Source organism: Lynx canadensis, chromosome X (assembly GCF_007474595.2).
Source record: "Lynx canadensis isolate LIC74 chromosome X, mLynCan4.pri.v2, whole genome shotgun sequence".
NCBI lineage: Eukaryota > Metazoa > Chordata > Mammalia > Carnivora > Felidae > Lynx > Lynx canadensis.
In genome coordinates, this window is record NC_044321.2 from 27,644,804 (window position 1) to 27,658,039 (window position 13,236).

A 13,236-nucleotide genomic window follows, 5' to 3' on the forward strand; every position below is an offset into this window, starting at 1 on the left:
CAAAACACTATTTGATTGGGAGTAATAGGTTATTTTCTCCTAATTTTGATTTAAAAATTAAAAAAAAAAACCACACACCATCAATTTTAAGTATGAAAATTCCTCTGTTATATATAAGTTAAAACTCTTTAATAGTACTTGGAAAGAATTAACTATTTCTAGAGTAGTAATAGGATCACACGCACTACTAACCCATCACACATGACAATAACATGCGTGTGCATGCATTGAGAAAGGCGGGCAGAGAGGGAGGAAGGTCAGGGGAGAGGGAGAAAGGGACAGGGGTACCTACACATGCTGGGTAACCTTGGGAAGGGAAAAGAATTCTGTGGTCAGTTAAGATCTGACGTAGAACACTAGACTAACTTGTCTGTTTGTGAACTTGAGCACATTACTATATTTGGCACGTCTCAGTTTCCTGTTAAAACCCATACTTTATAATGTGTCTGTAAGATAAAATACTAAAGGGTGCATGTAAATAATTTACTCATGTTTAGCACGTGACAATTTCTTAAACCTGGAAGCTGAGCTTATATTGAAAGTACTCTTCATTTTATCAGACATGGAAACCATTTGAAAAGATTTTTCACTCTTCTCGTCATACCTCTTCATGTAGTTCTCTCCAACGAGAATTAAACGTCTCAAGTTCCTCATTGATCAGTTCATCCATGACTCCACCATCTGTTAGGGTCTGTGCCAATATGCGAATCTGATTCGGGTTATCCTCTGAATGTTGCATCAAATTTTCAAGTGACTGAAACACATTTGCAATAATTACTATTTCCCTTCTTTCTCTAAATATATTGAATTAACACAAAATGCTTAGTATCTTCTTATTTACAGATCATTAAGTTAAAAGCAATTTCAAGCAATACGTAATTGGGATAATCAAACATCAAAGACCATTGTTATTAAAACATAGGATGTTTTCGCAGGTATATCTTCATGGGCCTGTGGCAGGACTGTGGGCTGGGGTACTTAAAACTTATGCACAACCACCTTCTTCTGTGATGTCCTCTACTTTTACACCTGGAAAGACAAAATACTCAATTTCTCAACGTCTTTTATAGCTAGTGATGGCTAACTGACATGATTCTGACAATATACGCAGGTAGAAATTCAAGAGCAGTTTCCCTTCCCAAATTAAAAAAAGAAAAAAAAAGTTGTAACATTTAGAAAAAAAAATCCCTTTGCCCTTCATACTTTTCACACACACACACAGCTTTTAGGTGGAGCAGCCATCTTTGGACTGAAAGGCAAGAAAGATAAGGATGAAGTCCTTCCATCTGATAATTTAATAGGATAACCGCATCATCACACCCCTTGCTCTGGCCACCATGCTTCTTCTACTAATGCACTGTGTGTGCTGCCTCTTTTTTGGAAGATGCATCACATGGCTGATTCACAAGGAATGCTTCATCAGTTCACACCTCTGAAGAGGGCAGGACCAACATTAGGGTCCATTTCTGACCACTCTCATTGTTCTCCGATCCCTCTTCAGGTTCTACAATTCTCTTGAGGAAAGCAGTAAGTTGGATATATGATGTTTAGGTTTCTGTTCTAACATTCCAGAGTCTCAATGCTATCTAAGGAATCATTTTTTCCAATTTTCTTCCCATCTTAATTTATGTACCTCACTTTAACACATTTACACAGGGACTGCATTGCAAATGGGCCTATATAAAACCACACAGCTAAACTACATATTCATTATATATGAAGGGTAACCAAAAGTACAATAAGATGGACAGAACATAAATTATTGTTCGAAGTTCACATAAATCAAAGTTTATACATGCAAATTCCTTTAAATTTTACTTTTGAAAGGTCTTCAAAATAAAACTTGAGAGGGTACTAAGATTCTGTAGTACAGAAAACGTAGTACATTTTAAGGATATATTTCTAATATCAGAGCATGCCCATTTGATACTTCACAACATTGTGTAAGGTACAAATTCATGCTTTTAAATAATTTAAAAGTATGGCTCAAAAAATAATAAAAGTATATTTCAATGCAGTAAGTGTAGCTTTTACACTGGAAATAACGTTTTATGTTATCATCCCGTTTAGCTCTGCTGCAAAGGAGGAAGCCTGTGTATTCAAACTGTCTTTGCAGGTCTGGATGTGGAAGATTGACGCAGTAAAGAAAAGTGGCAACAGAGAACCTCATAATTCAGAAAAAGACAGATGTCCTTTGGGAGAGGTTATTTAAAGCCTCTTTAAAACCTTGAAGGTTTCTAGAAGACACAAAGGCTTCACCCAAAGTGCCAGTGTGGGGTGCGGGGAGGCATTAGCAAGTATGCTCTGTACTTTCTACTTGGTACTGGGCGTCCAGTGCATATCAATTATGATCGTCTAGATTAATTCACCACTTACATCCAGCACCTCAGAGATTTCCTCAGCTCCACTAGGAATATTTTCCGTGGTTTTAAGTTTGAATTCTACTTCGTTTAGCCACTTGTTTGCCTTCTCCAAGTATGACAATAATTCGTGCCAGCACGCCCAAACTTCCTAAGAAAGAAATACATAGCACAGATGAAATATTTCATACAAAAGTGACTCGACACTTTGGAATTTCCATTTGTAAAACTCTGAAAATAGAACATGTTTATTTCACATCATTCACCCTGGTCATGCGGATCATCTAATATGTTTATAATTACTAATCATTAAGGAAACCTTCTATTACAGAAATTAACTACAGGGTCAGTGATTTACTTTTTCTAAATAGAAAAATGATTCATCAACAACAGAGTATGGAAAGTAAAAGAAATAAAAGAATATCTAAAAATGCATATACAAATCTAACATCTCAAAACATTAACCATGACCACTTTTCTGTGACCTCCTTTAAACTTTATCACATGTAAGTAATTTGATAGTTAACATTAAAGTACATATTTAGTTATAGTGCTCTTGAAACCTTACACCATACATACAATTTTTCCATATTACGAAGAAGACATTTTTAATGAAAATCTCAAATTTCATTAAAGTGGCTATACTTTTGTTTTCTTAACAAGCAACACTTTTTGGGTAGTTAGACTATTTTTAGTTTTATTCGCTATTATAAATTTGAGGTGAGCATCATCAGGGGATATGGATATTCTTCCCTATTTCAAATTATTTCTTTCAGGTATATTAAGAGGAATATGACTAGTAACTATTTCAAGGCTATGACTATTTTTAAATGGCTTGCAATATGTATTAAAAAATGATGACTGTAATAAACAAACATACTCGTATATAAAAAAAGTAAAACTTTAGGATTGCAACCAGAATACATAAAAAAGTATTCTTTGACTTTGGGTATGGAAAAGGAGATCTTAAATAAGACATTTTGTTAAAAAAAAAAAAAAACACCATAAGACAGAGATGAATAAATGTGATTACATTAGAAATAAACCCTTCTATTCATCAAAAGGCACCATAAAGACATTGAAAAACAGCCTCAAACTTGAAGAAAACAATTGCAAAATTTCTAACAGGTAAGTAAGAAACGAATGCCAACAAATCAATTAAAGGTGAACAGACATCCCAATAGAAAATGAAAGGAAAATCTGAACCAGCTTTTCAAAGAAAAAGATACATGTGTACCCAATAAACATATGAAAATATGTTCATCCTTATTAGTAATCAAGGGAATGTAACTCAAGATTGCAATGTGATATGCATGCCATGTTGACTGACTGACACAAGTGAGAAGTTTAACAATTTCAAGTGTAAGAGAAGATACGCATTAACAAAAATTTGTATTTATTGCCAGTGGGTGTGTAAACTGGAATGACCATTTTGGAAAACAATTTGTCATTCTCACTAAGGTGAATATTCACATAGGCAACAATTCAGCAACTCCACTGTTAGGTACACATCCTCAGAGGAACTGCTTTGTGTAGACGACAAAGACAGTTAAGAGAGTATTCATTTCAGCACTTTTTGTAATAAACAACATTTTTTAGAACAGCCTTGGTGTCTGCTAACAGGAGAATGTATAAATACACTGTATTACATTTAAACAGAGAACATAGAAGTAAAAATGGAAATTTCATCACACAGAACAACATGGAAGAGTCTCAGACACAAAACTGTTGGGCAAAATGGGCAAGCCCTAGAAAACTAAATGTTATATGTTATGATTTGTTTGCAATGCCCAAACAAGCAAAACTGAGCAACATATTATTTAGATATTCATATGTGTGTGATAAAACATTTTTAAGCAAAGAAATAATCAAGGCAAATTTCTGGATTATGGTTATAGATGTTGGGGAAAAAGTAGGAAGATGTGCTAGAGGATAAGAATACAAAAATGGTCATTTTCCATTAGCTTTGAGATTGGAAATATTGGGCAAACCTATAAATACAGTAGTGCAATCACCACATCCCACTATCCACCCCCTAATACCATTAAAAATAAAGCCAAGGAAGGAAGTTTTATTTCAAGAGAAACCAAACATTCTATCAGATTTCCCATATTTTCACTTTGCTTATAATCCATGCAAATGATGGAAGGAGGTACATTCCCTCTCTGATTGATGAAAAGTATCAGTCTTAACCTGCCTTGACACCCAGTACTACTTGCTTGGTATCTTGTGGGCAGTTTAATATAGAAAGTGAAATTAAGTATTTTGTTTTAAAAGGTGCTAGAAATCTTAAATCTGGGTCATTTCCAGCTCCTGCTGGACTACAGGCTGTCTTCCTTCTGGGCAAAGATCCCAGTGGGAAAATATAAATATCTCCTTAAATACCCGAGGGTACTTTAGAGCTTTGAAGATAAGGAGATGTGATTGGTAATGTGTCTTATTAACTTTGGTGCAGATTGAGGTAATGAACTACCTTGCTGATTTAACCATCAGGATGGATGGCCCCTTGTGTCCTCAACGTATCTGAAGGGCACAGCTGGAGAGGCTGAATGTACTGGCTTTACAGGTCACCTTTGCAAAATAAAATGTAGTCTTGCAGCCTGAATTAGGGCTAAAAGCCACTTAGAATAACTGTTAAGCTTAACAGTTTGGAACTTAAAACTACTCTGAAATCACAGAACTCACACTGGCTCTGAAGAGATTACAAACAATAACGGAAACTTCCATTCAAAATGGTGAATTGAGCTGATGTGATAATCCCTCCACTCCCTCCTTCGGTAGTATTGAAATGCTAGATGAATTATAAAGGAAAATATTTGAGTTCATGGCTGTACTATGAAATATGAAAGTCCTTATGCAGCAGAAACAAAGAGGGAAATTAGGCACAGGTAGAAGTGGGGAGGCCAAGCTTACCAAAATACTGGAATATCAGAACAGGATATATGACATAAAAGCTAGCATATTCAACACTAACTTGGGATGAAAAGAGAGGCACTGGTCTCATGCATTTCAGGGAGATGGAAAAGCATAAAGTTGTGTGTCACCTATCCTGAAAACAAGAGCTATAAAATCCCTACCCACTGGAGTAAAAGGAATGAATTAGCAAGGAGGCTGAGAATCCTTTGGATTTTGGTTGGAAAATAAGGATTCACACACAAAAAGCTGAAACCTAAGTTTATATCACACCTGAGAGTAGAATGTAAGATTTCTAAGACTCTGGTAGAAACATTAGGAAAAAACTCTTAAGGACCAGAGGATAAAGGATGTCTAGTAAAACAATTGCTACTAAAGGTGAGCTCAAACATACACAAAAATTACAAGCCATGTGAGGAAATTCCCTGCCATTCAAGACAGTCACTAGTTATACAGAATGGTAGAATCCACAAGTTATAATCTAAAGACAGTGCAATTATAAAGAATTTTATAATAAATAAGTTTAGCCTGGTGTTAGAAGTTGCCAGTAGGATCTATTTTTCTTCAGATTGGCAACTAGAGCTCATACTTAAGAAATGAAAGCATTAACTTCCCTGCATTCTATGTTAGAATAGAAACTTCTGCTACATGCTTTCATAAGCAGTGGCTAAAGACAGGGCGCTGATGCAGGGGCAATGGAGGATGTGCAGGGGGGAGAACTGGAAAGTGAGGCAATTCTTTTTTTTTTTTTTTTTTTTTTAATTTATCTCTACACCCAACGTGGGACTCGAACTTACAACCCTGATAAAGAGTCACATGCTCTACCAACTGAGCCAGCCACATGCCTCTGAGGCAATCCTTTTCCCTCAACTTTTTATTGCAGTGTTTAAGAGAAACCCATCTGGTCCCTTTTCTTTAAAGGATCTAAAATAATTTCACTCATCAAATGGGTGGGTACGTTCAGAAAAAGATTGTCGGTATGCATTCCCTCCTGAGCTTCTGGCATGGCCAAAGAGGAATCAAGGACAACTCTTGGAAGTTTCTAATTTCTGACAGTTATGGGAGATGGGGATCTGTCTGTGTTTGCAGGCTAAGATGAAATGTGGTGGGGAAGTAAGGCTCCAGGGTATCATGGAAACATGGGCTTACAGGAAGTAACTATCTAGAGAATGTGGTTTAAAGCTACTGGCAAGAGTCAGCCTGAAATTGTGTTGAATACTCCAAGGTACCAAGAGTGCAGAGAAGATCCTTTTGGGGATTCACAGTCTATATGAATATGGATCCCCAAAAGACCACACCAAGTCTATAGAGAACAAGCCAGATAAACCAGTGGGGATAACCTACTAAATCTGGTGATAACATATTCATCATAACAGGTGTCTGTGGGTGTTAATGAGAGGGTACAGCAGTTGTGACCAGCAAAGAAAAGGACACTGATATGAAGAGTATACATTCTCCTCATTAACCTCCCTTAAAGCAACACAATATGATCACTATCCACAAACTTACTGGAAGGGAGGGACTCTACGATCATTGTTTTTCTCACTCCCACCTCTGTATAATTTGCTGAAGCCAGAGATTATCCTAAACTAATGGAAGATGTTAATAAACTATGAGATCAAAATTTAAATAAGACTAAATTTTAATAATTAAAAGTGAATCAAAAGTCATGGTGTCAGACTGCAATAGTGATGAGGAAGCCAACTACTAGGCAGAAATTGATGTTTGACATGGTTGGTGACAGTTATTGGGAAACCAAAACTCTTTCATGCTCATGACTCACAGAGACTTCTCAACCAAAAGAACTGCATAGGTTTAAATTGTTTCACAAAAGGAATAGAATTAATTATGCATAACCAGAAGAGTGTATAAAAGAAGAGATAAACTTCAAAATAAGTAAGTAAAATCTCAGGAAATGGAAAATAAGGTTTTGAAAAAATAGAAAATTATAAACACACACATATAGAGGATGATGTGTATATAGAGATGAGTATATTTATATATCAAAGGATGAAATATACAGTAGTCAGTTGAAGAGATCATTTGAGAAATGGAAGACGGATTTCAGAAAAATACACAGAATCCAATAGACAGAAATGGAAATGTAGACAATATTAAGGGGAAACCTTTAGATAATAGCATATGGTGACAGATGGTAGCCGCACTTGTAGTGAGCATAGCACAATGTATAGCGTTGTTGAATCACTACACTTACACTTGAAACTACTGGAACACTGTGTTCCACCATACTCAAACAAATAGAGAGACAGAGAGAGAAAGCAAAATCTGTTGTCTGAGTGCTACAGAAAATAAAAGAAAGAATGGGAAGGGAAGGAAAGGTATGACATGGAGTTTCAGGGAAGTCAGAACTAATTCACTATATGCTCCATGAGGGAGGCACTTTTATTATCTAGGAAATTGCTTTCTGACAATATTTAAATGAAACATTTAAATATTTTCTTCTGTTCTTAATTTCTTTATGTCATTATCATTCTTTGCTTCCTGTTGGCCATGTGGTCCATTTAAAAGATATGCTAATCCCTCAGAAATCTATTTTGGGATATGTTTTCTAAAGGTGTCTTTTATTTTTATGTTAATAAAATTTCCAAGACTATTGGACTATCCCTCTATTTCTCATCTGTGATCACACTTATGACCTCTTCTATTTGAAGTTATAAAGCCACCCAGTCCCTTTTTATTTCCTCTCCACTTGGTTGGAATATATATAAATTCTTTATCAACTATATTCACGGAAATGACTCACTTCATGTGGGGGAGGAGGACTTAAAGGCCAGCTAGTGAGCAGTATCTGGCAGCATCAGCTTTTAGTGCTAGGTAAAGTTTTCTGCCCCTGGGCACAATCCTTACTGTTAGTAAACAGTATTTTCACAAGGAGGATCATAATTTATTTTTGATGCAGTAACACAGTAATCATTTGAGACACATGAATTATTTATCAGCTATTTCCAGATAAGCATAATCTAAGGGGTAGGAGCATGTGAAGAAGATAAAGCAGCACTTATGATAATAAATATAATGTAAAATGTCCTTCCCAAAGAGCCAGGCAACATGTCCTGTGAAGAACTCTATAGGGCATAGCGGTTATTAAAAACAATTATAATAAAGTACACTTCTCCATGAAATGCTTTTCTAAAATACTTACGATCTTATGCACATGCAAATATATGAAAAAGACCGGCTTCTATAAGTCTTGAGAAAACCTGTAAGATTTTTGTGACCTAATAATAATGGTAGTAGTAAGAAGAATTAGAATTAGAACTGCTCACATTTACTGAGCACTAGGCTAAGTACCTGAAATAGAAATGCTCAAGCCTAAGTAGTCTTACACCAGTGTTCACGTTCTTAATTGCAGAGCATCATACATGACCATAAACTGACACATAATGAATAAAGATCAAGAAAAGCAACTGACTTCCAAGGTCTTGCATTTTCCATTGAGCCTGGTACAGAGCCACTGGTAGTTGGTGGTTAGAGTGTCAAGTTCCTTCTGTAAGGCCTCTCGTGCTGCAGGGGGAGCCTCAGCTATGACACTATTGACGGACTCGGTAAGGAGTTTCACTTTTGCTTCTTTTTGCTGGGCCTCTTCCTTAGCTCTCTGAAAAATAAAGAATGCTCTTTCTTAATAGTGAGTGAGGCAATGGCTTTACTTCCAAAATGCATTCCTGTCTATCATATACTTTCTTCCCCACAAGATTCCGGTTAGATCCCTATTAGAAGATGAATCAAAATAAATCCAATGGTGACTATAATAACTTCCGTTAATTTAGGTTTAACTAGAATTTGGAGTCAGAAAGAAAAAAAATATCATCAGAACATAACAGCACTTTAATCCGAATGGTGTGCAAAGCAGTCTACACGTGGGTATGTATTTGTGGTGTGCTCTCTTTCTTTCAAATATAAATGTGTGTGTATGTGTGTATACACATGTCTACACAGAGAGAGAGAGACACACACACACATATAAAACAAGAAACAAGTATTTCAGTACTATGTTCAAAAATATCCCATACTCTAGAATTGAAATCATTTATAAATTACTCAGATGGATGAGTAATATTGAAATCAGTGCAATTATCATTGTTTAAATCGAAAGATAATTGATATAAAAAAGTCTTCTTAATGCCACATCCAGGACCGTATTTTGACAAAAGAAAGTTCTATTCAGTAACTGAACACATACGACAGAAAGAGGAGAATAGCAGCCTCTGCTAGGAAGGAGGCTACCTGGTACTCAGCCATACCTTTTTGCTCTTCTCAGGTCGAAGATAAATTGTTTCGCAGAATATCGACATCACGCAAGGCTACTTTGTTACCATTGTGGATCATGACAACAATACCACTATATTCCATAGCCATGTTAGAATACGTACAAAATATAAACACTGTCCAAACCACACAAACCCAAACACTTCCCGGTCCCCATTAATATGACTCTGTGCTGCTTCTTTATCAATTCTACTGCCAAATTTACTCTAGTATTCCTTCATTCCAGGACAGATTTATTAAGCTACCAATCACAGAGTTATTCCCAGGCAGTGACAACATGCAATCCAAAGCAAAGCTCTTCAACTCTCCCTCAAATCATTTCTCCCTCAAATCATTTAACACCAGCCCAAATCCTACCACAAGTTCTAATATTCTCTGACTCCTACAACCAAGTTAGGTGCATATAATTGGACAAGTTGGGTTTATTACAGAAGTCCTTTCACTGGTTGAAGGCTGTTGGGGGAATGTTAATTTCATCCTAGTGAGGCCTAACACATAGGTGGGAAAGGTGGGATTCAGGAAGCACAAAAAGCCCTTACATAAAGAAGAACAGGTTCTGGCAGGGGGAAGTTGGACCTACATGCAGGGTAGTGAGTGAGAGTAAGGGGATATGGGCAAAAAATGGACAAGCTCAGCTATAAAATGCCTTTGTATGTTTCAACACAATCTCCCTATGCTTTTGGATTTACTCCCATAATGCCTTAAACGTATACAATATGATGACAAATCCAAGTTGTTTTGAATACTAAATGATTGCCTTCATTGATTTTAATTTATTTCATTGAAAATTTTAGCTGAAAATTCTCCAATCTGTTTTTGCTATTACTGACCATGAGCTTTGTGTCTATACAAACCGTATTTTCACTACAGTAATTTTAGCATTGCAAACAATTCTGACAACATTAATCACTTCGTATGTGCTGCTCTGGGCCATGACAGACATGCTGTAGGTGCTACTTTGGTGGTTCTTTAACAAAACCTTGCAGAATATTCAACATGAGAAAAGTGAGTTTCAAAGTGTTTAGAGAAGTCATCCTGGAATCTACATCTTCTTTCTTCTAGTTTATGTTAAGCCCATCTCAAATCCTCCACGAAATGAAGAAGCATGCTGTGCAGTATCCAATGAATGCAATTACATTTCATTCAAGTTACACACAACCCATACAACTACAAAAAACACAGGATGAGAAACATTTCTTTCTTCCTTTGTAGGCTTGCATAAATTCTTTCTTAAACAAGCTTAGAAGCAGGGAAACATTCACAGGAGAAAAGGTGGTAAAATTTTTCCACCGGAAGAAAAGGTAGAAAACTAAATAATGGTTGGTAGAATTTAGGTAAAATCCTCATCAGAAATTATGTTTTTTCCTCCCTTTGTTTCCATGAACCTAACCATCATATGCTCAGACACCTTTCATTGCCAGTATCTCAAATCGGTGGTTCTCAAAATATGGTTCCTTGAAACCACTTTGGAACTTGGTCCCTGGCATCACCTGACAATGTGTTCAAAATAAAAATTCTCAGGTTTTCCTCCAGACTTACTGAATCAGAACTTATGAGGTGGGGCCTAAAAGTCTGTGTCTGAACAAGTCCTTTAGGTGAACGTGATGCTCACTCAGTTGTAAGAATCACAGTTCTAGTCTGTTACACATACGACAACAGTAAATACATCTTTGTAATTCTGGGAAGCACAAGGACTGGGGTTACGAAAGTGTAGTTAAAAAAATATATAAAGAAGAAAACGTTGAAAGTGAAATATCAGAGATTTTTTTAAAGGTTTAATATAAAGTTTTACCATTTAGACACTGTAGAACTCCAAAAGAATTTTGAAGTCAGGTGTTGTTTATCAAACACTCCCCTAGGTTCTTTTATGTTAATTAAAAGGTTTTATTTATAGGGGTGAAAAGAAGTTACGAAAACAGCACTATCATTTTCATTAAAGCACAGGAAATAGCATAAATACACGGAAGGACATCTCCACTTTTTCCCTGAGTAAATTAGGGAGAGACGTCTGAGTAGGTCTGCCAGTCTCTTTTGACAATGAAGACAAATGTGCTCTCAATGTGAGCACAGGAGGAAGACCGGACAAGGTACCATCACTACCCTCTAACTAGTGAAACAGACCTGAAGGGATTACCTTGATTGGCAGGCAAAAAAAAAAAAAAAAAGCAAACAAACGAGAAAATGCATCTTCTTCTTGCCAACTCCCTTGGCTGTTGTTGTCATAGGCTGCCCAAGTGTTTCCTCTTTCCAGTATCAACCCCATACTGGACCGATGTGGTAGCTAGATCAGTTATTTCAACAAGTAAATCAAAGTGGACTAATTGGGTTTCTCATATCGAGAACTGTGTGTAAAAGTTTTAAATATCACACAGTCTGCTCTGTAGCACTGAAAAAAAAAAAAAAGGATCTGGTTAGCCAGATAGGCAAACTGTTCAAGGGGAGAGGGAAGAGGGCCAAAAGAGGGACAGAGCCAAAGAAAGGAACTGGGAGAAGTACAGCAGCTGCACACAAGCTCACTGCTGATTATCTACTTAGGGATCTGGGGCAGTGGCTACATAATATTAGAGGAGACTGTGGAAACAGCCAGGAGGGGATTGAAATGTGAGAGGAAAGCAAACAGGGATGCACATGACTTGAAAAGTAAACAAAACAAAAGAAAAAACAATGTCTTGGAATCGCTTGGGATGGGATGGCATGGGTGGGAATTAAATATATTCTTTACTCTTAGTTCTCCCACAGATAAAGCCTGTGACTATGACTACATTATTCAACCTACGTGAAGATTTCAGTTTTTGGATCACCAGAGGCCAAGTGTGGACTCTTTTGCTTCCAAAGAATCTTCTAGCTCTCACCATCTATAATGATATAATTTCCCTAAGAGTGACCTCCCCACAGTCAAATTTAAAATCATTACAGTCTCTTGTTTGAAGGCTTACAATGGGTTTCCCCTTTCACTTTTCACGAAAACTCCCCCAAACCCTACTAAATTCCTGTATCAGCAGTTATCTACCAAACCCCTCAAAATCATCTCAGGTCATTTATCTTGTTTTACTCTCTTCAGGCTGGCAGGCTTCTTTCTCTTCCCAATGAGACTTAAGGTCTTTGTAGGAGCTCTTACCTCTGATTGGAATGTGCTTCTATGAGGTTTTTTAAGGCTTTTTCTTAGGATTCATATCTCAGACTAAAGATAATGTCTCACAAATTCCCTACATGTCAAACCTTTCTAAAATACCATTTCACCGCCTGCAAGTCCCACCTAAACCCAATTATTTTTTTATTTCACAATCTTGCTTCATGTTTTAGGCAAATTACCATGATCTCAAAAGAGTTTATTTCTCCATTCAATGCCTGCTCTCCTTCCACTAGAACGTAAGTTCCAAGTCAGGTCACTTTTATGTCTTAGTCACCACCATGTTCATTGTCTAAAATGGTATTTGGCACATAGTAAGTATGCGATTAATGTTTTTTTTGCTTATATGAATAAGTGATACGTAGTATTATTAGATTAGAACAACTTTGTAGCTTTTAATACCCTGAAAACTATCACCGTTTACCCAAATATAGTCTTATATCCTTATATGTTTTAATTTTACTTTGTACATGTGACAAAAACTACATAATCTAGTGATATTTAAACATATCAGTTGTGATGTATTTTCTACCTATAGTAACTATT

General features: G+C 36.4%; 1 protein-coding gene across 3 annotated transcripts in view; it reads right to left on the minus strand.

The window, feature by feature from the left end:
- Positions 1 to 13,236, minus strand: part of DMD (dystrophin) — a 1,834,617-nt gene that overhangs the window by 1,278,083 nt on the left and 543,298 nt on the right. For all 3 annotated transcript variants that reach the window (XM_030304767.1, XM_030304766.1, XM_030304768.1), the window contains 3 exons: positions 8,707 to 8,889; positions 2,377 to 2,511; positions 605 to 754 (listed from right to left, as the gene is read on the minus strand). In XM_030304767.1, coding sequence (XP_030160627.1) covers positions 605 to 754; positions 2,377 to 2,511; positions 8,707 to 8,889 — 468 coding nt within the window. The remainder of the gene's footprint in view (positions 1 to 604; positions 755 to 2,376; positions 2,512 to 8,706; positions 8,890 to 13,236) is intronic.